The sequence below is a fragment of the Pseudophryne corroboree genome, chromosome 6 (genome assembly GCF_028390025.1).
Source record: "Pseudophryne corroboree isolate aPseCor3 chromosome 6, aPseCor3.hap2, whole genome shotgun sequence".
Classification (NCBI taxonomy): Eukaryota; Metazoa; Chordata; class Amphibia; order Anura; family Myobatrachidae; genus Pseudophryne; species Pseudophryne corroboree.
In genome coordinates this window covers 23,281,324-23,306,812 of record NC_086449.1, presented here as the reverse complement: position 1 = coordinate 23,306,812, position 25,489 = coordinate 23,281,324, and the positions used below count along the sequence as shown (strand labels likewise).

The 25,489-nt window shown below is 48.6% G+C and overlaps 1 protein-coding gene across 1 annotated transcript in view; it reads right to left on the bottom strand.

Moving 5' to 3' along the window:
• LOC134935911 (vitelline membrane outer layer protein 1-like) overlaps positions 1–24,890 on the bottom strand; it is a 45,835-nt gene extending 20,945 nt beyond the window's left edge. Inside the window, exon 1 of the mRNA XM_063930763.1 lies at positions 24,532–24,890. Within this exon, the coding sequence (XP_063786833.1) occupies positions 24,532–24,690 (159 nt within the window). The 5' untranslated portion in view covers positions 24,691–24,890. The remainder of the gene's footprint in view (positions 1–24,531) is intronic.
• Between the last annotated feature and the right edge of the window lie 599 nt (positions 24,891–25,489).

Here is a 25,489-nt window from a genome sequence, read left to right as displayed (position 1 = left end):
GGTGTGAGAGTGCACCAGTGTGAGTAGTATATGTGGGAGTTTGGTAGGTATGAGAGTGTACTAGTTTGAGTAGTACAGGTTGGAGTAGGGGAGGTGTGAGGGTGTACCAGTGTGAGTAGTACAGGTGGGAGTAGGGTAGGTTAATTGGTGTACCAGTGCGAGTAATACAGGTTGGAGTAGGGCAGGTGTGAGGGTGTACCAGTGTGAGTAGTACAGGTTGGAGTAGCGGAGGTGTGAGGGTGTACCAGTGTGAGTAGTGCAGATGGGAGTAGTATAGGTGTGAGGGTGTACCAGTGTGAATAGTACAGGTGGGAATAGGGTAGGAGTGAGGGTGTACCACTGTGAGTAGTACATGTGGGAGTAGGGTAGGTGTGAGGGTGTACCAGTGTGAGTAGTACAGGTGGGAGTAGGGGAAGTGTTAGTGTGTACCAATGTGAGTAGTACAGGTGGTAGTAGGGTAGGTGTGAGGGTGTACCAGTGTGAGTAGTACAGGTGGGAGTAGGGTAGGTGTGAGGGTGTACCAGTGTGAGTAGTACAGGTGGGAGTAGGGGAAGTGTGAGAGAGTACCAGTCTGGGAAGTACAGGTGGGAGTAGGGTAGGTGTGAGGGTGTACCACTGTGAGAAGTACAGGTGGGAGTAGGAGAGGTGTGAGGATCTAACAGTGTGAGTGGTAGAGTTAGGAGTAGCGTAGGTGTGAGGGTGTACCAGTGAAAGTGGTAAAGGTGGGAGTAGGGTAGGTGTGATAGTGTACCAGTGCGAGTAGTACATGTGGGAGTAGGGTAGGTGTGAGGATGTACCAGTGTGAGTAGTACAGGTGGGAGTAGGGGAGGTGTGAGGGTGTACCAGTGTGAGTGATTCAGGTGGGCGTAGGGTAGATGTGAGGATGTACCAGTGTGAGTAGTACAGTTGGGAGTAGAGGAGGTATGAGGTTGTACCAGTGTGAGTAGTACAGGTGGGAGTAGGGTAGGTGTAAGGGTGTACCAGTGTGGGTAGTACAGGTGGGAGTAGAGGAGGTATGAGGATGTACCAGTGTGAGTAGTACAGTTGGGAGTAGAGGAGGTATGAGGTTGTACCAGTGTGAGTAGTACAGATGGGAGTAAGGGAGGTGTGAGGGTGTACCAGTGTGAGTAGTACAGGTGGGAGTAGGGGAAGTGTTAGTGTGTACCAATGTGAGTAGTACAGGTGGTAGTAGGGTAGGTGTGAGGGTGTACCAGTGTGAGTAGTACAGGTGGGAGTAGGGTAGGTGTGAGGGTGTACCAGTGTGAGTAGTACAGGTGGGAGTAGGGGAGGTGTGAGGGTGTACCAGTGTGAGTAGTACAGGTGGGAGTAGGGGAGGTGTGAGGGTGTACCACTGTGAGAAGTACAGGTGGGAGTAGGAGAGGTGTGAGGATCTAACAGTGTGAGTGGTAGAGTTAGGAGTAGCGTAGATGTGAGGGTGTACCAGTGAAAGTGGTAAAGGTGGGAGTAGGGTTGGTGTGAGGGTGTACCAGTGCGAGTAGTACAGGTGGGAGTAGGGGAGGTATGAAGGTGTACCAGTGTGAATAGTACAGGTGGGAGTAGGGGAGGTGTATTGGTGTACCAGTGGAAGTAGTACAGGTGGGAGTAGGGTAGGTGTGAGGGGGCATTAGTGTGAGTAGTAAAGGTGAGAGTAGTGGAGGTGTGAGGGTGTACCAGTATGAGTAGTACAGGTGGGAGTAGGGTAGGTGTGAGGGGGCATTAGTGTGAGTAGTAAAGGTGAGAGTAGGGGAGGGGTGATGGTGTAAAAAGTATGAGAAGTACAGGTGGGAACAGGGGAGTTGTGAGGGTGTACCAGTGTGAATAGTATATGTGGGAGTAGGGTAGTTATGAGGCTATACCAGTTTGAGTATTACAGGTGGGAGTAGGGTAGGTGTGATGGTGTACCAGTGTGAGTAGTAAAGGTGGGAGTAGGGTAGGTGTGAGGGTGTACAAGTGTGAGTAGTACAGGTGGGAGTAGGGTAGGTGTGAGGGTGTACTAGTGTGAGTAGTACAGGTGGGAGTAAGGGAAGTGTGAGAGTGTACCAGTCGGAGTAGTACAGGTGGGAGTAGGGAAGGTGTGAGGGTGTACCACTGTGAGTAGTATAGTTGGGAGTAGGAGAGGTGTGAGGATATACCAGTGTGAGTAATATAGTTGGGAGTTTCGTAGGTGTGAGGGTGTACCAGCGTAAGTGGTAAAGGTGGGAGTAGGGTAGGTGTGATGGTGTACCAGTGTGAGTAGTACAGGAGGGAATAGGTTAGGTGTGAGGATGTACCAGTGTGAGTAGTACAGGTGGGAGTAGAGTAGGTGTTAGGTGTACTAGTATGAATAGCACAGGTGGGAGTAGGGGAGGTGTATTGTTGTACCATTGTGAGTAGTACAGGTTGGAGTAGGGGAGGTTTGAGGGTGTAAAAGTGTGAGTAGTACAGGTGGGAGTAGGGTAGGTATGAGGGTGTACCAGTGTGAGTACTACAGGTGGGAATAATGTAGGTGTGAGGGTGTTCCAGTGGGAGTAGTACAGGTGGGAGTAGGGGAGGTGTGAGGGTGTATTAGTGTGAGTAGTACAGGTGGCAGCAGGGGAGGTATGAGGGAGTACCAGTGTGAGTAGTACAGGTGGGAGTAGGGGAGGTATGAGGGTGTACCAGTGTGGGTAGAACAGGTGGGAGTAGGGTAGTTGTGAGGGTGTACCAGTGTAAGTAGTACAGGTTGGAGTAGGGTAGGTGTGAGGGGGCATTAGTGTGAGTAGTACAGGTTGACGTAGGGGAGGTGTGCGGGTGTATTAGTGTGAGTAGTACAGGTGGGAACAGGTGAGGTGTGAGGGTGTACCAGTATAGGTAGTACAGGTGGGAGTAGGGTAGGTGTAATTGTGTACCAGTGTGAGTAGTACAGGTGGGAGTAGGGTAGGTGTGAGAGTGTACCAGTGTGAGTAGTATATGTGGGAGTTTGGTAGGTATGAGAGTGTACTAGTTTGAGAAGTACAGGTTGGAGTAGGGGAGGTGTGAGGGTGTACCAGTGTGAGTAGTACAGGTGGGAGTCGGTTAGGTTAATTGGTGTACAAGTGTGAGTAATACAGGTTGGAGTAGGGCAGGTGTGAGGGTGTACCAGTGTGAGTAGTACAGGTTGGAGTAGCGGAGGTGTGAGGGTGTACCAGTGTGAATAGTACAGGTGGGAATAGGGTAGGAATGAGGTTGTACCACTGTGAGTAGTACATGTGGTAGTAGAGTTGGTGTGAGTGTGTACCAGTGTGAGTAGTACAGGTGGGAATAGGGGAAGTGCGAGTGTGTACCAATGTGAGTAGTACAGGTGGTAGTAGGGTAGGTGTGAGGGTGTACCAGTGTGAGTAGCAAAGGTGGGAGTAGGGTAGGTGTGAGGGTGTATCAGGGTGAGTAGTTTATGTGGGAGTAGGGTAGGCATGAGGGTGTACCAGATTGAGTAGTGTAGGTGGGAGTAGGGTAGGTGTGATGGTGTACCAGTGTGAGTAGTACAGGTTGGAGTAGGGGAGGTGTGAGGGTGTTCCAGTGTGAGTAGTACAGGTGGGAGTAGGGTAGGTGTGAGGTTTTTCCAGTGTGAGTATTACAGGTGGGAGTAGGGGAGGTTAATTGGTGTACCAGTGTGAGTAATACAGGTTGGAGTAGGGCAGGAATCAGGGTGTACCAGTGTGAGTAGTATAGGTAGGAGTAGGGCAGGTGTGAGGGTGTACCAGTGTGAGTAGTACAGGTGGGAGTAGGGGAGGTTAATTGGTGTACCAGTGTGAGTAATATAGGTTGGAGTAGGGCAGGAGCCAGGGTGTACCAGTGTGAGTAGTATAGGTAGGAGTAGGGCAGGTGTGAGGGTGTACCAGTGTGAGTAGTACAGGTTGGAGTAGCAGAGGTGTGAGGGTGTACCAGTGTGAATAGTACAGGTGGGAATAGAGTAGGAGTGAGGGTGTACCACTGTGAGTAGTACATGTGGGAGTAGGGTAGGTGTGAGGGTGTACCAGTGAGAGTAGTACAGGTGGGAGTAGGGTAGGTGTGAGGGTGTACCAGTGTGAGTAGTACAGGTGGGAGTAGGGTAGGTGTGAGGGTGTACCAGTGTGAGTAGCAAAGGTGGGAGTAGGGTAGGTGTGAGAGTGTATCAGGGTGAGTAGTTTATGTGGGAGTAGGGTAGGTGTGAGGGTGTGCCAGTGTGAGTAGTACAGGTGGGAGTAGGGTAGGTGTGAGGGTGCATTAGTGTGAGTAGTACAGGTGGGAGTAGGGTAGGTGTGAGGGTGTACCAGTGTGAGTATTACAGGTGGGAGTAGGGGAGGTTAATTGGTGTACCAGTGTGAGTAATACAGGTTGAAGTAGGGCAGGTGTGAGGGTGTACCAGTGTGAGTAGTACAGGTTGGAATAGGGGAGGTGTGAAGGTGTACCAGTGTGAGTAGTACAGGTGGGAGTAGAGGAGGTATGATGGTGTACTAGTATGGGTAGTACAGATGGAAGTAGGGTAGGTGTGAGGGTGTGCCAGTGTGAGTAGTACAGGTGGGAGTAGGGTAGGTGTGAGGGTGTATTAGTGTGAGTAGTACAGGTGGGAGTTGGGTAGGTGTGAGGGTGCATTAGTGTAAGTAGTACAGGTGGGAGTAGGGGAGGTGTGAAGGTGTTTTAGTGTGAGTAGTACAGGTGGTAGTAGGTTAGGTGTGAGGGTGCACCAGTGTGAGTAGTACAGGTGGGAGTAGGGGAGGTGTGAGGGTGTACCAGTGTGAGTAGTACAGGTGGGAGAAGGGTAGTTGTGAAAGTGTATTAGTGTGAGAAGTACAGGTGGGAGTAAGTGAGGTGTGAGGGTGTACCGGTGTGAGTAGTACAGGTGGAAGTAGGGTTGGTGTGAGGGTGTGCCAGTGTGAGTAGTACAGGTTGGAGTAGGGTTGGTGTGAGAGTGTACCAGTGTGAGTAGTACAGGTGGGAGTAGGGTAGGTGTGAGAGTGTACCAGTGTGAGTAGTATATGTGGAAGTAGGGTAGGTATGAGGGTGCACCAGTTTGAGTAGTACAGGTGGGAGTAGGTTAGGTGTGATGGTGTACCAGTGTGAGCTGTACAGGTTGGAGTAGGGGAGGTGTGAGGGTGTACAAGTGTGAGTATTACAGGTGGGAGTAGGGGAGGTTAATTGGTGTACCAGTGTGAGAAATACAGGTTGGAGTATGAGTAGTACAGGTTGGAGTAGCGGAGATGTGATGGTGTACCACTGTGAGTAGTACATGTGGGAGTAGGGTAGGTGTGAGGGTGTACCAGTTTAAGTAGTACAAGTGGGAGTAGGGGAAGTGTGAGTATGTACCAATGTGAGTAGTACAGATGGTAGTAGGGTAGGTGTGAGGGTGTACCAGTATGAGTAGTATAGATGGGAGTAGGGTAGGTTGGAGAGTGTAAAAGTGTGAGTAGTATATGTGGGAGTAGGGTAGGTATGAGGGTGTAACAGTTTGAGTAGTACAGGTGGGAGTAGGGTAGGTGTGATGGTGTACCAGTGTGAGTAGTACAGGTTGGAGTAGGGGAGGTGTGAGGGTGTACCAGTGTGAGTAGTACAGGTGGGTGTAGGGTAGGTGTGAGGGTGTACCAGTGTTAGTATTACAGGTGGGAGTAGGGGAGGTTAATTGGTGTACCAGTGTGATTTATACAGGTTGGAGTAGGGCAGGTGTCAGGGTGTACCAGTGTGAGTAGTACAGGTGGGAGTAGGGGACGTATGATGGTGTTCCAGTATGGGTAGCACAGGTGGAAGTAGGGTAGGTGTGAGGGTGTGCCAGTGTGAGTAGTACAGGTGGGAGTAGGGTAGGTGTGAGGGTGTATTAGTTTGAGTAGTACAGGTGGGAGTAGGGAATGTATGAGGGTGTACCAGTGTAAGTAGTACAGGTTGGAGTAGGGGAGGTATGAGGGTGTACCAGTGTGGGTAGTACAGGTGGGAATAGGGTAGGTGTGAGGGTGAACCAGTGTGAGTAGTACAGGTGGGAGTAGGGTAGGTGTGAGGGTGTATTAGAGTGAGTAGTACAGGTGGGAGTAGGGGAGGTGTGAGGGTGTATTAGTGTGAGTAGTACAGGTGGGAGAAGGGGAGGTGTGAGGGTGTATTAGTGTGAGTGGTACAGGTGGGAGCAGGGGAGGTGTGAGGGTGTACCAGTATGAGTAGTATAGTTGGGAGTAGGGTAGGTGTGAGGGTGAACCAGTGTGAATAGTACAGGTGGGAGTAGAGTAGGTGTGATGGTGCATTAGAGTGAGTAGTACAGGAGGGAGTAGGGTTGGTGTGAGGGTGTATTAGTGTGAGTAGTACAGGTGGGAGTAGGGTAGGTGTGAGGGTGTTTTAGTGTGAGAAGTACAGGTGGGAGTAGGGGAGGTATTATTGTGTACCAGTGTTAGTAATACAGGTTGGAGTAGGGGAGGTGTGAGGGTGTACCAGTGTGAGTAGTACATGTGGGAGTAGGGTAGGTGTGAGAGTGTACAGTGTGAGTAGTACAGGTGGGAGTAGGGTAGGTGTGAGAGTGTACCAGTGTGAGTAGTATATGTGGGAGTAGGGTAGGTGTGAGGGTGTACCAATGTGAGTAGTACAGGTTGGAGTAGGGGAAGTGTGAGGGTGTACCAGTGTGAGTAGTACAGGTTGTAGTAGGATAGGTGTGAGGGTGTACCAGTGTGAGTAGTACAGGTGGGAGTAGGGGAGTTGTATTGGTGTACCAGTGTGAGTAGTAAAAGTTGGAGTAGGGAAGGTGTGAGGGTGTACCAGCGTGAGTAGTACAGGTTGGTGTAGCGGAGGTGTGATGGTGTACCAGTGTGAGTAGTACAGGTGGGAATAGGGTAGGATTGAGGGTGTACCACTGTGAGTAGTACATGTGGGAGTAGGGTAGGTGTGAGTGTGTAACAGTGTGAGTAGTACAGGTGGGAGTAGGGTAAGTGTGAGAGTGTACTAGTATGAGTACTATATGTGGGAGTTGGGTAGGTGTGAGGGTGTACCAGTTGAGTAGTACAGGTGGGAGTAGGATAGGTGTGAGGGTGTACCAGTGTGAGTAGTACAGGTGGGAGTTGGGTAGGTGTGATGGTGTACCAATGTGAGTAGTACAGGTGGTAGTAGGGTATGTGTGAGGGTGTACCAGTGTGAGTAGTATCGGTGGGAGTAGGGGAGGTGTGAGGGTGTACCAGTATGAGTAGTACAAGTTGGAGTAGGGTAGGTGTGAGGGGGCATTAGTGTGAGTAGTACAGGTGAGAGTAGGGGAGGTGTGAGGGTGTATTAGTGTGAGTAGTACAGGTGGGAGTAGGGGAGGTGTGACGGTGTATTAGTGTGAGTACTACAGGTGGGAGTAGGGTAGGTATGAGAGTGTACCAGTCTGAATAGTATATGTGGGAATAGGGTAGGTATGAGGGTGTACCAGTTTGAGTAGTACAGGTGGGAGTAAGGTAGGTGTGATGGTGTACGAGTGTGAGTAGTACAGGTTGGAGTAGGGGAGGTGTGAGGGTGTACCAGTATGGGTAGTACAGGTGGGAGTAGGGGAGGTTTGAGGGTGTACTAGTGTGAGTAGTACAGGTTTGTAGTAGCGGAGGTGTGAGGGTGTACCATTGTGAGTAGTACAGGTGGGAATAGGGTAGGAGTGAGGGTGTACTAGTGTGAGTAGTACATGTGGGAGTAGGGTAGGTGTGAGGGTGTACCAGTGTGAGTAGTACAGGTGGGAGTAGGGGAAGTGTGAGTGTGTACCAATGTGATTAGTACAGGTGGTAGTAGGGTAGGTGTGAGGGTGTACCAGTGTGAGTAGTACATGTGGAAGTAGGGTAGGTGTGAGAGTGTACCAGTGTGAGTAGTACAGGTGGGAGTAGGGGAGGTTAATTGGTGTAGCAGTGTGAGTAATACAGGTTGGAGTAGGGCAGGTGTGAGGGTGTACCAGTGTGAGTAGTACAGGTTGGAGTAGGGAAGGTGTAAGGGTGTACCAGTGTGAGTAGTACAGGTGGGAGTAGGGTAGGTGTGAGGGTGTACCAGTGAAAGTGGTAAAGGTGGGAGTAGGGTAGGTGTGATAGTGTACCAGTGTGAGTAGTACAGGTGGGAATAGGGTAGGTGTGAGGATGTACCAGTGCGAGTAGTACAGGTGGGAGTAGGGGAGGTATGAAGGTGTACCAGTGTGAATAGTACAGGTGGGAGTAGGGGAGGTGTATTGGTGTACCAGTGTGAGTAGTACAGATTGGAGTAGGGGAGGTGTGAGGCTGTACCAGTGGAAGTAGTACAGATGGGAGTAGGAGAGGTGTGAGGGTGTACCAGTATGAGTAGTACAGGTGGGAGTAAGGTAGGTGTGAGGGTGTTCCAGTGTGAGTAGTACAGGTTGGAGTAGGGTAGGTATGAGGGGGCATTAGTGTGAGTAGTAAAGGTGAGAGTAGTGGAGGTGTGAGGGTGTATTAGTGTGAGTAGTACAGGTGGCAGTAGGGGAGGGGTGAGGGTGTAAAAAGTATGAGAAGTACAGGTGGTAACAGGGGAGTTGTGAGGGTGTACCAGTGTGAATAGTGTATGTGGGAGTAGGGTAGTTATGAGGCTATACCAGTTTGAGTATTACAGGTGGGAGTAGGGGAGGTGTGATGGTGTACCAGTGTGAGTAGTAAAGGTGGGAGTAGGGTAGGTGTGAGGGTGTACCAGTGTGAGTAGTACAGGTGGTAGTAGGGTAGGTGTGATGGTGTACCAGTGTGAGTAGTAAAGGTGGGAGTAGGGTAGGTGTGAGGGTGTACCAGTGTGAGTAGTACAGATGGGAGTAGCGGAGGTGTGAGGGGGTACCACTGTGAGAAGTACATGTGGGAGTAGGGTTGGTGTGAGGGTGTACTAGTGTGAGTAGTACAGGTGGGAGTAGGGGAAGTGTGAGAGTGTACCAGTCGGAGTAGTACAGGTGGGAGTAGGGAAGGTGTGAGGGTGTACCACTGTGAGTAGTATAGTTGGGAGTAGGAGAGGTGTGAGGATATACCAGTGTGAGATATATAGTTGGGAGTTTCGTAGGTGTGAGGGTGTACCAGTGTAAGTGGTAAAGGTGGGAGTAGGGTAGGTGTGATGGTGTACCAGTGTGAGTAGTACAGGTGGGAATAGGTTAGGTGTGAGGATGTACCAGTGTGAGTAGTACAGGAGGGAGTAGGGTAGGTGTGAGGGTGTACCAGTGTGAGTAGTACAGGAGGGAGTAGGGTAGGTGTGAGGGTGTACCAGTGTGAGTAGTACAGCTGGGAGTAGGGTAGGTGTGAGGGTGTACCAGTGTGAGTAGTACAGGTGGGAGTAGGGTAGGTGTGAGGTGTACTAGTATGAATAGCACAGGTGGGAGTAGGGGAGGTGTATTGTTGTACCATTGTGAGTAGTACAGGTTGGAGTAGGGGAGGTGTGAGGGTGTAAAATTGTGAGTAGTACAGGTGGGAGTAGGGTAGGTATGAGGGTGTACCAGTGTGAGTACTACAGGTGGGAATAAGGTAGGTGTGAGGGTGTTCCAGTGGGAGTAGTACAGGTGGGAGTAGGGGAGGTGTGAGGGTGTATTAGTGTGAGTAGTACAGGTTGGAGTAGGGTAGGTGTGAGGGGGCATTAGTGTGAATAGTACAGGTTGAAGTAGGGGAGGTGTGCGGGTGTATTAGTGTGAGTAGTACAGGTGGGAACAGGGGAGGTGTGAGGGTGTACCAGTATAGGTAGTACAGGTGGGAGTAGGGTAGGTGTAATTGTGTACCAGTGTGAGTAGTACAGGTGGGAGTAGGGTAGATGTGTGAGTGTACCAGTGTGAGTAGTAAATGTGGGAGTTTGGTAGGTATGAGAGTGTACTAGTTTGAGAAGTACAGGTTGGAGTAGGGGAGGTGTGAGGGTGTACCAGTGAGAGTAGTACAGGTGGGAGTCGGTTAGGTTAATTGGTGTACAAGTGTGAGTAATACAGGTTGGAGTAGGGCAGGTGTGAGGGTGTACCAGTGTGAGTAGTACAGGTTGGAGTAGCGGAGGTGTGAGGGTGTACCAGTGTGAATAGTACAGGTGGGAATAGGGTAGGAATGAGGTTGTACCACTGTGAGTAGTACATGTGGTAGTAGAGTAGGTGTGAGTGTGTACCAGTGTGAGTAGTACAGGTGGGAATAGGGGAAGTGTGAGTGTGTACCAATGTGAGTAGTACAGGTGGTAGTAGGGTAGGTGTGAGGGTGTACCAGTGTGAGTAGCAAAGGTGGGAGTAGGGTAGGTGTGAGGGTGTATCAGGGTGAGTAGTTTATGTGGGAGTAGGGTAGGCATGAGGGTGTACCAGATTGAGTAGTATAGGTGGGAGTAGGGTAGGTGTGATGGTGTACCAGTGTGAGTAGTACAGGTTGGAGTAAGGGAGGTGTGAGGGTGTTCCAGTGTGAGTAGTACAGGTGGGAGTAGGGTAGGTGTGAGGGTTTACCAGTGTGAGTATTACAGGTGGGAGTAGGGGAGGTTAATTGGTGTACCAGTGTGAGTAATACAGGTTGGAGTAGGGCAGGAGTCAGGGTGTACCAGTGTGAGTAGTATAGGTAGGAGTAGGGCAGGTGTGAGGGTGTACCAGTGTGAGTAGTACAGGTGGGAGTAGGTGAGGTTAATTGGTGTACCAGTGTGAGTAATACAGGTTGGAGTAGGGCAGGAGTCAGGGTGTACCAGTGTGAGTAGTATAGGTAGGAGTAGGGCAGGTGTGAGGGTGTACCAGTGTGAGTAGTACAGGTTGGAGTAGCAGAGGTGTGAGGGTGTACCAGTGTGAATAGTACAGGTGGGAATAGAGTAGGAGTGAGGGTGTACCACTGTGAGTAGTACATGTGGGAGTAGGGTAGGTGTGAGGGTGTACCAGTGTGAGTAGTACAGGTGGGAGTAGGGTAGGTGTGAGGGTGTACCAGTGTGAGTAGTACAGGTGGGAGTAGGGTAGGTGTGAGGGTGTACCAGTGTGAGTAGCAAAGGTGGGAGTAGGGTAGGTGTGAGAGTGTATCAGGGTGAGTAGTTTATGTGGGAGTAGGGTAGGTGTGAGGGTGTATTAGTGTGAGTAGTACAGGTGGGAGTTGGGTAGGTGTGAGGGTGCATTAGTGTGAGAAGTACAGGTGGGAGTAGGGTAGGTGTGAGGGTGTACCAGTGTGAGTATTACAGGTGGGAGTAGGGGAGGTTAATTGGTGTACCAGTGTGAGTAATACAGGTTGGAGTAGGGCAGGTGTGAGGGTGTACCAGTGTGAGTAGTACAGGTTGGAGTAGCGGAGGTGTGAGGGTGTACCAGTGTGAATAGTACAGGTGGGAATAGGGTAGGAATGAGGTTGTACCACTGTGAGTAGTACATGTGGTAGTAGAGTAGGTGTGAGTGTGTACCAGTGTGAGTAGTACAGGTGGGAATAGAGGAAGTGTGAGTGTGTACCAATGTGAGTAGTACAGGTGGTAGTAGGGTAGGTGTGAGGGTGTACCAGTGTGAGTAGCAAAGGTGGGAGAAGGGTAGGTGTGAGGGTGTATCAGGGTGAGTAGTTTATGTGGGAGTAGGGTAGGCATGAGGGTGTACCAGATTGAGTAGTATAGGTGGGAGTAGGGTAGGTGTGATGGTGTACCAGTGTGAGTAGTACAGGTTGGAGTAGGGGAGGTGTGAGGGTGTTCCAGTGTGAGTAGTACTGGTGGGAGTAGGGTAGGTGTGAGGGTTTACCAGTGTGAGTATTACAGGTGGGAGTAGGGGAGGTTAATTGGTGTACCAGTGTCAGTAATACAGGTTGGAGTAGGGCAGGAGTCAGGGTGTACCAGTGTGAGTAGTATAGGTAGGAGTAGGGCAGGTGTGAGGGTGTACCAGTGTGAGTAGTACAGGTGGGAGTAGGGGAGGTTAATTGGTGTACCAGTGTGAGTAATACAGGTTGGAGTAGGGCAGGAGTCAGGGTGTACCAGTGTGAGTAGTATAGGTAGGAGTAGGGCAGGTGTGAGGGTGTACCAGTGTGAGTAGTACAGGTTGGAGTAGCAGAGGTGTGAGGGTGTACCAGTGTGAATAGTACAGGTGGGAATAGAGTAGGAGTGAGGGTGTACCACTGTGAGTAGTACATGTGGGAGTAGGGTAGGTGTGAGGGTGTACCAGTGTGAGTAGTACAGGTGGGAGTAGGGTAGGTGTGAGGGTGTACCAGTGTGAGTAGTACAGGTGGGAGTAGGGTAGGTGTGAGGGTGTACCAGTGTGAGTAGCAAAGGTGGGAGTAGGGTAGGTGTGAGAGTGTATCAGGGTGAGTAGTTTATGTGGGAGTAGGGTAGGTGTGAGGGTGTGCCAGTGTGAGTATTACAGGTGGGAGTAGGGTAGGTGTGAGGGTGTATTAGTGTGAGTAGTGCAGGTGGGAGTAGGGTAGGTGTGAGGGTGCATTAGTGTGAGTAGTACAGGTGGGAGTAGGGTAGGTGTGAGGGTGTACCAGTGTGAGTATTACAGGTTGGAGTAGGGGAGGTTAATTGGTGTACCAGTGTGAGTAATACAGTTTGGAGTAGGGTAGGTGTGAGGGTGTACCAGTGTGAGTAGTACAGGTTGGAATAGGGGAGGTGTGAAGGTGTACCAGTGTGAGTAGTACAGGTGGGAGTAGAGGAGGTATGATGGTGTACTAGTATGGGTAGTACAGATGGAAGTAGGGTAGGTGTGAGGGTGTGCCAGTGTGAGTAGTACAGGTGGGAGTAAGGTAGGTGTGAGGGTGTATTAGTGTGAGTAGTACAGGTGGGAGTTGGGTAGGTGTGAGGGTGCATTAGTGTGAGTAGTACAGGTGGGAGTAGGGGAGGTGTTAGGGTGTTTTAGTGTGAGTAGTACAGGTGGTAGTAGGTTAGGTGTGAGGGTGCACCAGTGTGAGTAGTACAGGTGGGAGTAGGGGAGGTGTGAGGGTGTACCAGTGTGAGTAGTACAGGTGGGAGAAGGGTAGTTGTGAAAGTGTATTAGTGTGAGAAGTACAGGTGGGAGTAAGGGAGGTGTGAGGGTGTACCGGTGTGAGTAGTACAGGTGGAAGTAGGGTAGGTGTGAGGGTGTGCCAGTGTGAGTAGTACAGGTTGGAGTAGGGTTGGTGTGAGAGTGTACCAGTGTGAGTAGTACAGGTGGGAGTAGGGTAGGTGTGAGAGTGTACCAGTGTGAGTAGTATATGTGGAAGTAGGGTATGTATGAGGGTGCACCAGTTTGAGTAGTACAGGTGGGAGTAGGTTAGGTGTGATGGTGTACCAGTGTGAGCTGTACAGGTTGGAGTAGGGGAGGTGTGAGGGTGTACCAGTGTGAGTATTACAGGTGGGAGTAGGGGAGGTTAATTGGTGTACCAGTGTGAGAAATACAGGTTGGAGTATGAGTAGTACAGGTTGGAGTAGCGGAGATGTGATGGTGTACCACTGTGAGTAGTACATGTGGGAGTAGGGTAGGTGTGAGGGTGTACCAGTTTAAGTAGTACAAGTGGTAGTAGGGGAAGTGTGAGTATGTACCAATGTGAGTAGTACAGATGGTAGTAGGGTAGGTGTGAGGGTGTACCAGTGTGAGTAGTATATATGGGAGTAGGGTAGGTTGGAGAGTGTACCAGTGTGAGTAGTATATGTGGGAGTAGGGTAGGTATGAGGGTGTAACAGTTTGAGTAGTACAGGTGGGAGTAGGGTAGGTGTGATGGTGTACCAGTATGAGTAGTACAGGTTGGAGTAGGGGAGGTGTGAGGGTGTACCAGTGTGAGTAGTACAGGTGGGTGTAGGGCAGGTGTGAGGGTGTACCAGTGTTAGTATTACAGGTGGGAGTAGGGGAGGTTAATTGGTGTACCAGTGTGAGTTATACAGGTTGGTGTAGGGCAGGTGTCAGGGTGTACAAGTGTGAGTAGTACAGGTGGGAGTAGGGGACGTATGATGGTGTTCCAGTATGGGTAGTACAGGTGGAAGTAGGGTAGGTGTGAGGGTGTGCCAGTGTGAGTAGTACAGGTGGGAGTAGGGTAGGTGTGAGGGTGTATTAGTTTGAGTAGTACAGGTGGGAGTAGGGAATGTTTGAGGGTGTACCAGTGTAAGTAGTACAGGTGGGAGTAGGGGAGGTATGAGGGTGTACCAGTGTGGGTAGTACAGGTGGGAATAGGGTAGGTGTGAGGGTGAACCAGTGTGAGTAGTACAGGTGGGAGTAGGGTAGGTGTGAGGGTGTATTAGAGTGAGTAGTACAGGTGGGAGTAGGGGAGGTGTGAGGGTGTATTAGTGTGAGTAGTACAGGTGGGAGACGGGGAGGTGTGAGGGTGTATTAGTGTGAGTGGTACAGGTGGGAGCAGGGGAGGTGTGAGGGTGTACCAGTATGGGTAGTATAGTTGGGAGTAGGGTAGGTGTGAGGGTGAACCAGTGTGAATAGTACAGATGGGAGTAGAGTAGGTGTGAGGGTGCATTAGAGTGAGTAGTACAGGAGGGAGTAGGGTTGGTGTGAGGGTGTATTAGTGTGAGTAGTACAGGTGGGAGTAGGGTAGGTGTGAGGGTGTTTTAGTGTGAGAAGTACAGGTGGGAGTAGGGGAGGTATTATTGTGTACCGGTGTGAGCAGTACAGGTTGGAGTAGGGGAGGTGTGAGGGTGTACCAGTGTGATTAGTACATGTGGGAGTAGGGTAGGTGTGAGAGTGTACAGTGTGAGTAGTACAGGTGGGAGTAGGGTAGGTGTGAGAGTGTACCAGTGTGAGTAGTATATGTGGGAGTAGGGTAGGTGTGAGGGTGTACCAATGTGAGTAGTACAGGTTGGAGTAGGGGGAGTGTGAGGGTGTACCAGTGTGAGTAGTACAGGTGGAAGTAGGATAGGTGTGAGGGTGTACCAGTGTGAGTAGTACAGGTGGGAGTAGGGGAGGTGTATTGGTGTACCAGTGTGAGTAGTAAAAGTTGGAGTAGGGAAGGTGTGAGGGTGTACCAGTGTGAGTAGTACAGGTTGGTGTAGCGGAGGTGTGATGGTGTACCAGTGTGAGTAGTACAGGTGGGAATAGGGTAGGATTGAGGGTGTACCACTGTGAGTAGTACATGTGGGAGTAGGGTAGGTGTGAGTGTGTAACAGTGTGAGTAGTACAGGTGGGAGTAGGGTAAGTGTGAGAGTGTACTAGTATGATTGCTATATGTGGGAGTTGGGTAGGTGTGAGGGTGTACCAGTTGAGTAGTAAAAGTGGGAGTAGGATAGGTGTGAGGGTGTACCAGTGTGAGTAGTACAGGTGGGAGTTGGGTAGGTGTGATGGTGTACCAATGTGAGTAGTACAGGTGGTAGTAGGGTATGTGTGAGGGTGTACCAGTGTGAGTAGTATCAGTGGGAGTAGGGGAGGTGTGAGGGTGTACCAGTATGAGTAGTACAAGTTGGAGTAGGGTAGGTGTGAGGGGGCATTAGTGTAAGTAGTAAAGGTGAGAGTAGGGGAGGTGTGAGGGTGTATTAGTGTGAGTAGTACAGGTGGGAGTAGGGGAGGTATGACGGTGTATTAGTGTGAGTACTACAGGTGGGAGTAGGGTAGGTATGAGAGTGTACCAGTCTGAGTAGTATATGTGGGAATACGGTAGGTATGAGGGTGTACCAGTTTGAGTAGTACAGGTGGGAGTAGGGTAGGTGTGAGGGTGTACCAGTGTGAGTAGTACAGGTGGGAGTAGGATAGGTGTGAGGGTGTACCAGTGTGAGTAGTACAGGTGGGAGTAGGGGAGGTGTGAGTGTGTACCAGTGTGAGTAGTACAGGTGGGAGTAGGGTAGGTGTGAGGGTGTACCAGTGTGAGTAGTACAGGTGGGAGTAGGGTAGGTGGGAGGGTGTACCAGTGTGAGTAGTACAGGTGGGAGTAGGGTAGGTGTGAGGGTGTACCAGTGTGAGTAGTACAGGTGGGAGTAGGATAGGTGTGAGGGTGTACCAGTGTGAGTAGTACAGGTGTGAGTAGGGGAGGTGTGAGGGTGTACCAGTGTGAGTAGTACAGGTGGGAGTAGGGTAGGTGTGCGGGTGTACCAGTATAAATTAAAAGTACAGTACAGGTGAAACTCAGAAAATTAGAATATCGTGCCAAAGTTCATTTATTTCAGTAATTCAACTTAAAAGGTGAAAATTATATACTGTTTTATATAGACTCATTACATACAAAGTGAGATATTTCAAGCCTTTATACAGTGTGTTATAATTTTGAGCATTGCAGTTTACAGCTTAAGAAAACCCCAAATCCAAAATCTCAGAAAATTAGAATATTACATAAAATCAATAAAAAAAGGATTTTAAATACAGAACTGTCAGCCCTCTGAAAAGTATAATCATGCATGTGTACTCAGTGCTTGGTTTGGGCCCCTTTTGCATGAATTACTGCCTCAATACGGCGTTGCATGGATTCTATCAGCCTGTGGCACTGCTGAGGTGTTATGGAAGACCCGGATGCTTCAATAGCGGCCTTCAGCTCTTCTGCATTGTTCGATCTCATGTCCCTGATCTTTCTCTTGGCAATACCCCACAGATTCTCTATGGGGTTCAGGTTAGGCGAGTTTGCTGGCCAATTCATCACAGTAATCCCATGGTCATTGAACCAGGTTTTAGTACTTCTGTCAGTGTGGGCAGGTGCCAAGTCCTGCTGGAAAATGAAGTCAGCATCTCCATAAAGATTGTCTGCTGAAGGAAGCATGAAGTGCTCTAAAATGTCCTGGTAGACAGCTGCATTGACTCTGGACTTAATAAAGCACAGTGGACCATCACCAACAGATGACATGGCTCCCCAAATAAACACAGACTGTGGAAACTTCACACTGGACTATACTGTAAGTATTTTGGATTGTGTGCCTCTCCAATCTTCCTCCATACTCTGGGACCTTGATTTCCAAATGAGATGCAATATTTGCTCTCATCAGAAAAGGGGACTTTGGACCACTGAGCAACAGACCAGTTCTATTTTTCTTTAGCCCAGTAAGACGCTTCTGATGTTGTTTGTTGTTCATGAGCAGCTTGACAAGAGTAATACGATATTTAAAGTAGAGATGAGCGGGTTCGGTTTCTCTGAAACCGAACCCGCACGAACTTCATGTTTTTTTCACGGGTCCGAGCAGACTCGGATCCTCCCGCCTTGCTCGGTTAACCCGAGCGCGCCCGAACGTCATCATGACGCTGTCGGATTCTCGCGAGACTCGGATTCTATATAAGGAGCCGCGCGTCGCCGCCATTTTCACACGTGCATTGAGATTGATAGGGAGAGGACGTGGCTGGCGTCCTCTCCATTAGAAATTAGATTAGAAGAGAGAGAGAGATTGTGCAGAGTCAGACAGAGTTTACCACAGTGACCAGTGCAGTTGTTGTTAGTTAACTTTTATTTATTTTAATATATCCGTTCTCTGCTATATCCGTTCTCTGCCTGAAAAAAAACGATACACAGCAGCAGCCAGTCACACAGTGTGACTCAGTCTGTGTGCACTCAGCTCAGCCCAGTGTGCTGCACATCAATGTATAAAAGGCAAAGCTTATAATAATTGTGGGGGAGACTGGGGAGCACTGCAGGTTGTTATAGCAGGAGCCCCCAGGAGTACATAATATTATATTAATTTAAAATTAAACAGTGCACACTTTTGCTGCAGGAGTGCCACTGCCAGTGTGACTAGTGGTGACCAGTGCCTGACCACCAGTATAGTAGTATATTGTTGTATGTATTGTATACTATCTCTTTATCAACCAGTCTATATTAGCAGCAGACACAGTACAGTGCGGTAGTTCACGGCTGTGGCTACCTCTGTGTCGGCAGTCGGAACTCGGCAGGCAGTCCGTCCATCCATAATTGTATTACAATATATACCACCTAACCGTGGTATTTTTTTTTCTTTCTTTATACCGTCGTCATAGTGTCATACTAGTTGTTACGAGTATACTACTATCTCTTTATCAACCAGTGTACAGTGCGGTAGTTCACGGCTGTGGCTACCTCTGTGTCGGCAGTTGGCAGGCAGTCCGTCCATCCATAATTGTATTATTATTATAATATATACCACCTAACCGTGGTTTTTTTTTCATTCTTTATACCGTCGTCATAGTGTCATACTAGTTGTTACGAGTATACTACTATCTCTTTATCAACCAGTGTACAGTGCGGTAGTTCACGGCTGTGGCTACCTCTGTGTCGGCAGTCGGCAGGCAGTCCGTCCATCCATAATTGTATTATTATTATAATATATACCACCTAACCGTGGTTTTTTTTTCATTCTTTATACCGTCGTCATAGTGTCATACTAGTTGTTACGAGTATACTACTATCTCTTTATCAACCAGTGTACAGTGCGGTAGTTCACGGCTGTGGCTACCTCTGTGTCGGCAGTCGGCAGGCAGTCCGTCCATCCATAATTGTATTATTATTATAATATATACCACCTAACCGTGGTTTTTTTTTCATTCTTTATACCGTCGTCATAGTGTCATACTAGTTGTTACGAGTATACTACTATCTCTTTATCAACCAGTGTACAGTGCGGTAGTTCACGGCTGTGGCTACCTCTGTGTCGGCAGTCGGCAGGCAGTCCGTCCATCCATAATTGTATTATTATTATAATATATACCACCTAACCGTGGTTTTTTTTTCATTCTTTATACCGTCGTCATAGTGTCATACTAGTTGTTACGAGTATACTACTATCTCTTTATCAACCAGTGTACAGTGCGGTAGTTCACGGCTGTGGCTACCTCTGTGTCGGCAGTCGGCAGGCAGTCCGTCCATCCATAATTGTATTATTATTATAATATATACCACCTAACCGTGGTTTTTTTTTCATTCTTTATACCGTCGTCATAGTGTCATACTAGTTGTTACGAGTATACTACTATCTCTTTATCAACCAGTGTACAGTGCGGTAGTTCACGGCTGTGGCTACCTCTGTGTCGGCAGTCGGCAGGCAGTCCGTCCATCCATAATTGTATTATTATTATAATATATACCACCTAACCGTGGTTTTTTTTTCATTCTTTATACCGTCGTCATAGTGTCATACTAGTTGTTACGAGTATACTACTATCTCTTTATCAACCAGTGTACAGTGCGGTAGTTCACGGCTGTGGCTACCTCTGTGTCGGCAGTCGGCAGGCAGTCCGTCCATCCATAATTGTATTATTATTATAATATATACCACCTAACCGTGGTTTTTTTTTCATTCTTTATACCGTCGTCATAGTGTCATACTAGTTGTTACGAGTATACTACTATCTCTTTATCAACCAGTGTACAGTGCGGTAGTTCACGGCTGTGGCTACCTCTGTGTCGGCAGTCGGCAGGCAGTCCGTCCATCCATAATTGTATTATTATTATAATATATACCACCTAACCGTGGTTTTTTTTTCATTCTTTATACCGTCGTCATAGTGTCATACTAGTTGTTACGAGTATACTACTATCTCTTTATCAACCAGTGTACAGTGCGGTAGTTCACGGCTGTGGCTACCTCTGTGTCGGCAGTCGGCAGGCAGTCCGTCCATCCATAATTGTATTATTATTATAATATATACCACCTAACCATGGTTTTTTTTTCATTCTTTATACCGTCGTCATAGTGTCATACTAGTTGTTACGAGTATACTACTATCTCTTTATCAACCAGTGTACAGTGCGGTAGTTCACGGCTGTGGCTACCTCTGTGTCGGCAGTCGGCAGGTATCCAATACTAGTATCCAATCCATCCATCTCCATTGTTTACCTGAGGTGCCTTTTAGTTCTGCCTATAAAATATGGAGAACAAAAAAGTTGAGGTTCCAAAATTAGGGAAAGATCAAGATCCACTTCCACCTCGTGCTGAAGCTGCTGCCACTAGTCATGGCCGAGACGATGAAATGCCAGCAACGTCGTCTGCCAAGGCCGATGCCCAATGTTATAGTACAGAGCATGTCAAATCCAAAACACCAAATATCAGAAAAAAAAGGACTCCAAAACCTAAAATAAAATTGTCGGAGGAGAAGCGTAAACTTGCCAATATGCCATTTACCACACGGAGTGGCAAGGAACGGCTGAGGCCCTGGCCTATGTTCATGGCTAGTGGTTCAGCTTCACATGAGGATGGAAGCACTCAGCCTCTCGCTAGAAAACTGAAAAGACTCAAGCTGGCAAAAGCACCGCAAAGAACTGTGCGTTCTTCGAAATCCCAAATCCACAAGGAGAGTCCAATTGTGTCGGTTGCGATGCCTGACCTTCCCAACACTGGAGGTGAAGAGCATGCGCCTTCCACCATTTGCACGCCCCCTGCAAGTGCTGGAAGGAGCACCCGCAGTCCAGTTCCTGATAGTCAGATTGAAGATGTCAGTGTTGAAGTACACCAGGATGAGGAGGATATGGGTGTTGCTGGCGCTGGGGAGGAAATTGACCAGGAGGATTCTGATGGTGAGGTGGTTTGTTTAAGTCAGGCACCCGGGGAGACACCTGTTGTCCGTGGGAGGAATATGGCCGTTGACATGCCAGGTGAAAATACCAAAAAAATCAGCTCTTCGGTGTGGAGGTATTTCACCAGAAATGCGGACAACAGGTGTCAAGCCGTGTGTTCCCTTTGTCAAGCTGTAATAAGTAGGGGTAAGGACGTTAACCACCTCGGAACATCCTCCCTTATACGTCACCTGCAGCGCATTCATAATAAGTCAGTGACAAGTTCAAAAACTTTGGGTGACAGCGGAAGCAGTCCACTGACCAGTAAATCCCTTCCTCTTGTAACCAAGCTCACGCAAACCACCCCACCAACTCCCTCAGTGTCAATTTCCTCCTTCCCCAGGAATGCCAATAGTCCTGCAGGCCATGTCACTGGCAAGTCTGACGAGTCCTCTCCTGCCTGGGATTCCTCCGATGCATCCTTGCGTGTAACGCCTACTGCTGCTGGCGCTGCTGTTGTTGCCGCTGGGAGTCGATGGTCATCCCAGAGGGGAAGTCGTAAGCCCACTTGTACTACTTCCAGTAAGCAATTGACTGTTCAACAGTCCTTTGCGAGGAAGATGAAATATCACAGCAGTCATCCTACTGCAAAGCGGATAACTGAGGCCTTGGCATCCTGGGTGGTGAGAAACGTGGTTCCGGTATCCATCATTACTGCAGAGCCAACTAGAGACTTGTTGGAGGTACTGTGTCCCCGGTACCAAATACCATCTAGGTTCCATTTCTCTAGGCAGGCGATACCGAAAATGTACACAGACCTCAGAAAAAGAGTCACCAGTGTCCTAAAAAATGCAGCTGTACCCAATGTCCACTTAACCACGGACATGTGGACAAGTGGAGCAGGGCAGGGTCAGGACTATATGACTGTGACAGCCCACTGGGTAGATGTATGGACTCCCGCCGCAAGAACAGCAGCGGCGGCACCAGTAGCAGCATCTCGCAAACGCCAACTCTTTCCTAGGCAGGCTACGCTTTGTATCACCGCTTTCCAGAATACGCACACAGCTGAAAACCTCTTACGGCAACTGAGGAAGATCATCGCGGAATGGCTTACCCCAATTGGACTCTCCTGTGGATTTGTGGCATCGGACAACGCCAGCAATATTGTGTGTGCATTAAATCTGGGCCAATTCCAGCACGTCCCATGTTTTGCACATACCTTGAATTTGGTGGTGCAGAATTTTTTAAAAAACGACAGGGGCGTGCAAGAGATGCTGTCGGTGGCCAGAAGAATTGCGGGACACTTTCGGCGTACAGGCACCACGTACAGAAAACTGGAGCACCACCAAAAACTACTGAACCTGCCCTGCCATCATCTGAAGCAAGAAGTGGTAACGAGGTGGAATTCAACCCTCTATATGCTTCAGAGGTTGGAGGAGCAGCAAAAGGCCATTCAAGCCTATACAATTGAGCACGATATAGTAGGTGGAATGCACCTGTCTCAAGTGCAGTGGAGAATGATTTCAACGTTGTGCAAGGTTCTGATGCCCTTTGAACTTGCCACACGTGAAGTCAGTTCAGACACTGCCAGCCTGAGTCAGGTCATTCCCCTCATCAGGCTTTTGCAGAAGAAGCTGGAGGCATTGAAGAAGGAGCTAACACGGAGCGATTCCGCTAGGCATGTGGGACTTGTGGATGCAGCCCTTAATTCGCTTAACAAGGATTCACGGGTGGTCAATCTGTTGAAATCAGAGCACTACATTTTGGCCACCGTGCTCGATCCTAGATTTAAAGCCTACCTTGGATCTCTCTTTCCGGCAGACACAGGTCTGCTGGGGTTGAAAGACCTGCTGGTGACAAAATTGTCAAGTCAAGCGGAACGCGACCTGTCAACATCTCCTCCTTCACATTCTCCCGCAACTGGGGGTGCGAGGAAAAGGCTCAGAATTCCGAGCCCACCCGCTGGCGGTGATGCAGGGCAGTCTGGAGCGACTGCTGATGCTGACATCTGGTCCGGACTGAAGGACCTGACAACGATTACGGACATGTCGTCTACTGTCACTGCATATGATTCTCTCAACATTGATAGAATGGTGGAGGATTATATGAGTGACCGCATCCAAGTAGGCACGTCACACAGTCCGTACTTATACTGGCAGGAAAAAGAGGCAATTTGGAGGCCCTTGCACAAACTGGCTTTATTCTACCTAAGTTGCCCTCCCACAAGTGTGTACTCCGAAAGAGTGTTTAGTGCCGCCGCTCACCTTGTCAGCAATCGGCGTACGAGGTTACATCCAGAAAATGTGGAGAAGATGATGTTCATTAAAATGAATTATAATCAATTCCTCCGCGGAGACATTGACCAGCAGCAATTGCCTCCACAAAGTACACAGGGAGCTGAGATGGTGGATTCCAGTGGGGACGAATTGATAATCTGTGAGGAGGGGGATGTACACGGTGATATATCGGAGGGTGAAGATGAGGTGGACATCTTGCCTCTGTAGAGCCAGTTTGTGCAAGGAGAGATTAATTGCTTCTTTTTTGGGGGGGGTCCAAACCAACCCGTCATATCAGTCACAGTCGTGTGGCAGACCCTGTCACTGAAATGATGGGTTGGTTAAAGTGTGCATGTCCTGTTTTGTTTATACAACATAAGGGTGGGTGGGAGGGCCCAAGGATAATTCCATCTTGCACCTCTTTTTTCTTTTCTTTTTCTTTGCATCATGTGCTGATTGGGGAGGGTTTTTTGGAAGGGACATCCTGCGTGACACTGCAGTGCCACTCCTAGATGGGCCCGGTGTTTGTGTCGGCCACTAGGGTCGCTAATCTTACTCACACAGCTACCTCATTGCGCCTCTTTTTTTCTTTGCGTCATGTGCTGTTTGGGGAGGGTTTTTTGGAAGGGACATCCTGCGTGACACTGCAGTGCCACTCCTAGATGTGCCCGGTGTTTGTGTCGGCCACTAGGGTCGCTAATCTTACTCACACAGTCAGCTACCTCATTGCGCCTCTTTTTTTCTTTGCGTCATGTGCTGTTTGGGGAGGGTTTTTTGGAAGGGCCATCCTGCGTGACACTGCAGTGCCACTCCTAGATGGGCCCGGTGTTTGTGTCGGCCACTAGGGTCGCTAATCTTACTCACACAGCTACCTCATTGCGCCTCTTTTTTTCTTTGCGTCATGTGCTGTTTGGGGAGGGTTTTTTGGAAGGGACATCCTGCGTGACACTGCAGTGCCACTCCTAGATGGGCCCGGTGTTTGTGTCGGCCACTAGGGTCGCTTATCTTACTCACACAGCGACCTCGGTGCAAATTTTAGGACTAAAAATAATATTGTGAGGTGTGATGTGTTCAGAATAGGCTGAAAATGAGTGTAAATTATGTTTTTTGAGGTTAATAATACTTTGGGATCAAAATTACCCCCAAATTCTATGATTTAAGCTGTTTTTTAGGGTTTTTTGAAAAAAACACCCGAATCCAAAACACACCCGAATCCGACAAAAATAATTCGGTGAGGTTTTGCCAAAACGCGTTCGAACCCAAAACACGGCCGCGGAACCGAACCCAAAACCAAAACACAAAACCCGAAAAATTTCAGGCGCTCATCTCTAATTTAAAGCCCATGTCCAGGATCCGTCTGTGTGTGTTGGCTCTTGATGCACTAACTCAAGCCTCAGTCCACTCCTTGTGAAGCTCCACAACACTTTTGAATGGCCTTTTCCTGACAATCCTCTCCAGGCTTTGGTCATCCCTGCTGCTTGTGCACCTTTTTCTTCCACACTTTTCCTTTCCAATTAACTTTCTATTAATGTGCTTTGATACAGCACTTTGAGAACATCCAACTTCTTTTGCAATTTCCTTTTGAGGCTTTCCCTCCTTGTGGAGGGTGTCAATGATGGTTTTCTGCACAACTGTCAGGTCAGCAATCTTCCCCATGATTGCGAATTGTACAGAACCAGACTGAGAGACCATTTAAAGGCTCAGGAACCCTTTGCAGGTGTTTGGATTAATTAGCTGATTAGGGTGAGACACTTTGAGCCAACAATATTGAATCTTTTCACAATATTCAAATTTTCTGAGATTTTGGATTTGGGGGTTTCTTAAGCCGTAAGCCACAATCATTAAAATTATAACAAATAAAGGCTTGATATATCTCACTTTGCATGTAATGAGTCTATATAATATACCAGTTTCACCGTTTAAATTGAATTACTGAAATATATGAACTTTTGCACGATATTCTAATTTTCTGAGTTTCACCTGTATAAACCCTGTACACATCTATTGTTTAGGAATAATTATAGGTTTTACACAATATTGATAAAATTCCTCTAGAATTTTTTTCCACTCACCTTTACAGAGAACCCCTTTGCGTGATATCCGCAGGGACACCACTCCACTGGCCCCCATTCTCCCCATGGTCCCCCATTGGGGACACTGATGGTGGCATGTTCTCCAAGGGATACTGAGAAGAGAGAGAGTAAAATGACCGGTAATGTGATGGGAGACATCTTCTGCAGCAGAGGTTAGTGAGGAGCTTCCAGTGTTGGCAGTGAAACTGGTGCAGCACACAGAGAGACCCTCTCTATACACCAGGACTTGGGAGACTATGTTAAATTCACTGCAGGTTGCAGAAAGTCTCTTAATTATTAAAAACTCGGTCAAAAGGCGAACACAGAGCATTCCTCCAGCATTACCTTCTGCCAGAAACCTCAAAGAACCAAGGGAAAAATCCAGGACTTATTTGTTGTAAATTTACGAAACTCACTGGTCATGTCAGGTGAACTTGGCACAGTTCACGCTGATACAGTAATTCAGATGTGAGTATGCAGTATACAGCTTGGACAGACAGAACAATCTAGTATACCTCTGGATATCCAGACTCTGTGCACTCGGTACTGTTCTTCAGGAGGAATGCTGGTTTTGAAGTTCTCAGCATTGACGTGACCCATAATGGCGTTCCTGGGTCTTACTTCGGACAGACTTAGAATCGGAAAATCTCATTGGAGTCCAGGGGTGACTTATTCCTGGAACCAAGTATTATGTTCTCAGTGTTAACTTGAAACTACAAAACAGAAGAGAATGGCGTCCAGTGCCAGATTGAGGTTTGTGGGGGCTCCCCTATGACCCTCTGCCATCTGGCAAACAGCACAGTCAGCTGCCCCACGTTGTGTCTCCTCCCTGCAGTACTGCACTGTTACGCTGACCGTGATGGCATGATATCCGTGACTCGTAGCTGGACACTGGACACATATCGGAGATGAGTTTCTATAGGGTTGAAAGTAAACCCTATAGAATGTGGCTGCAGTT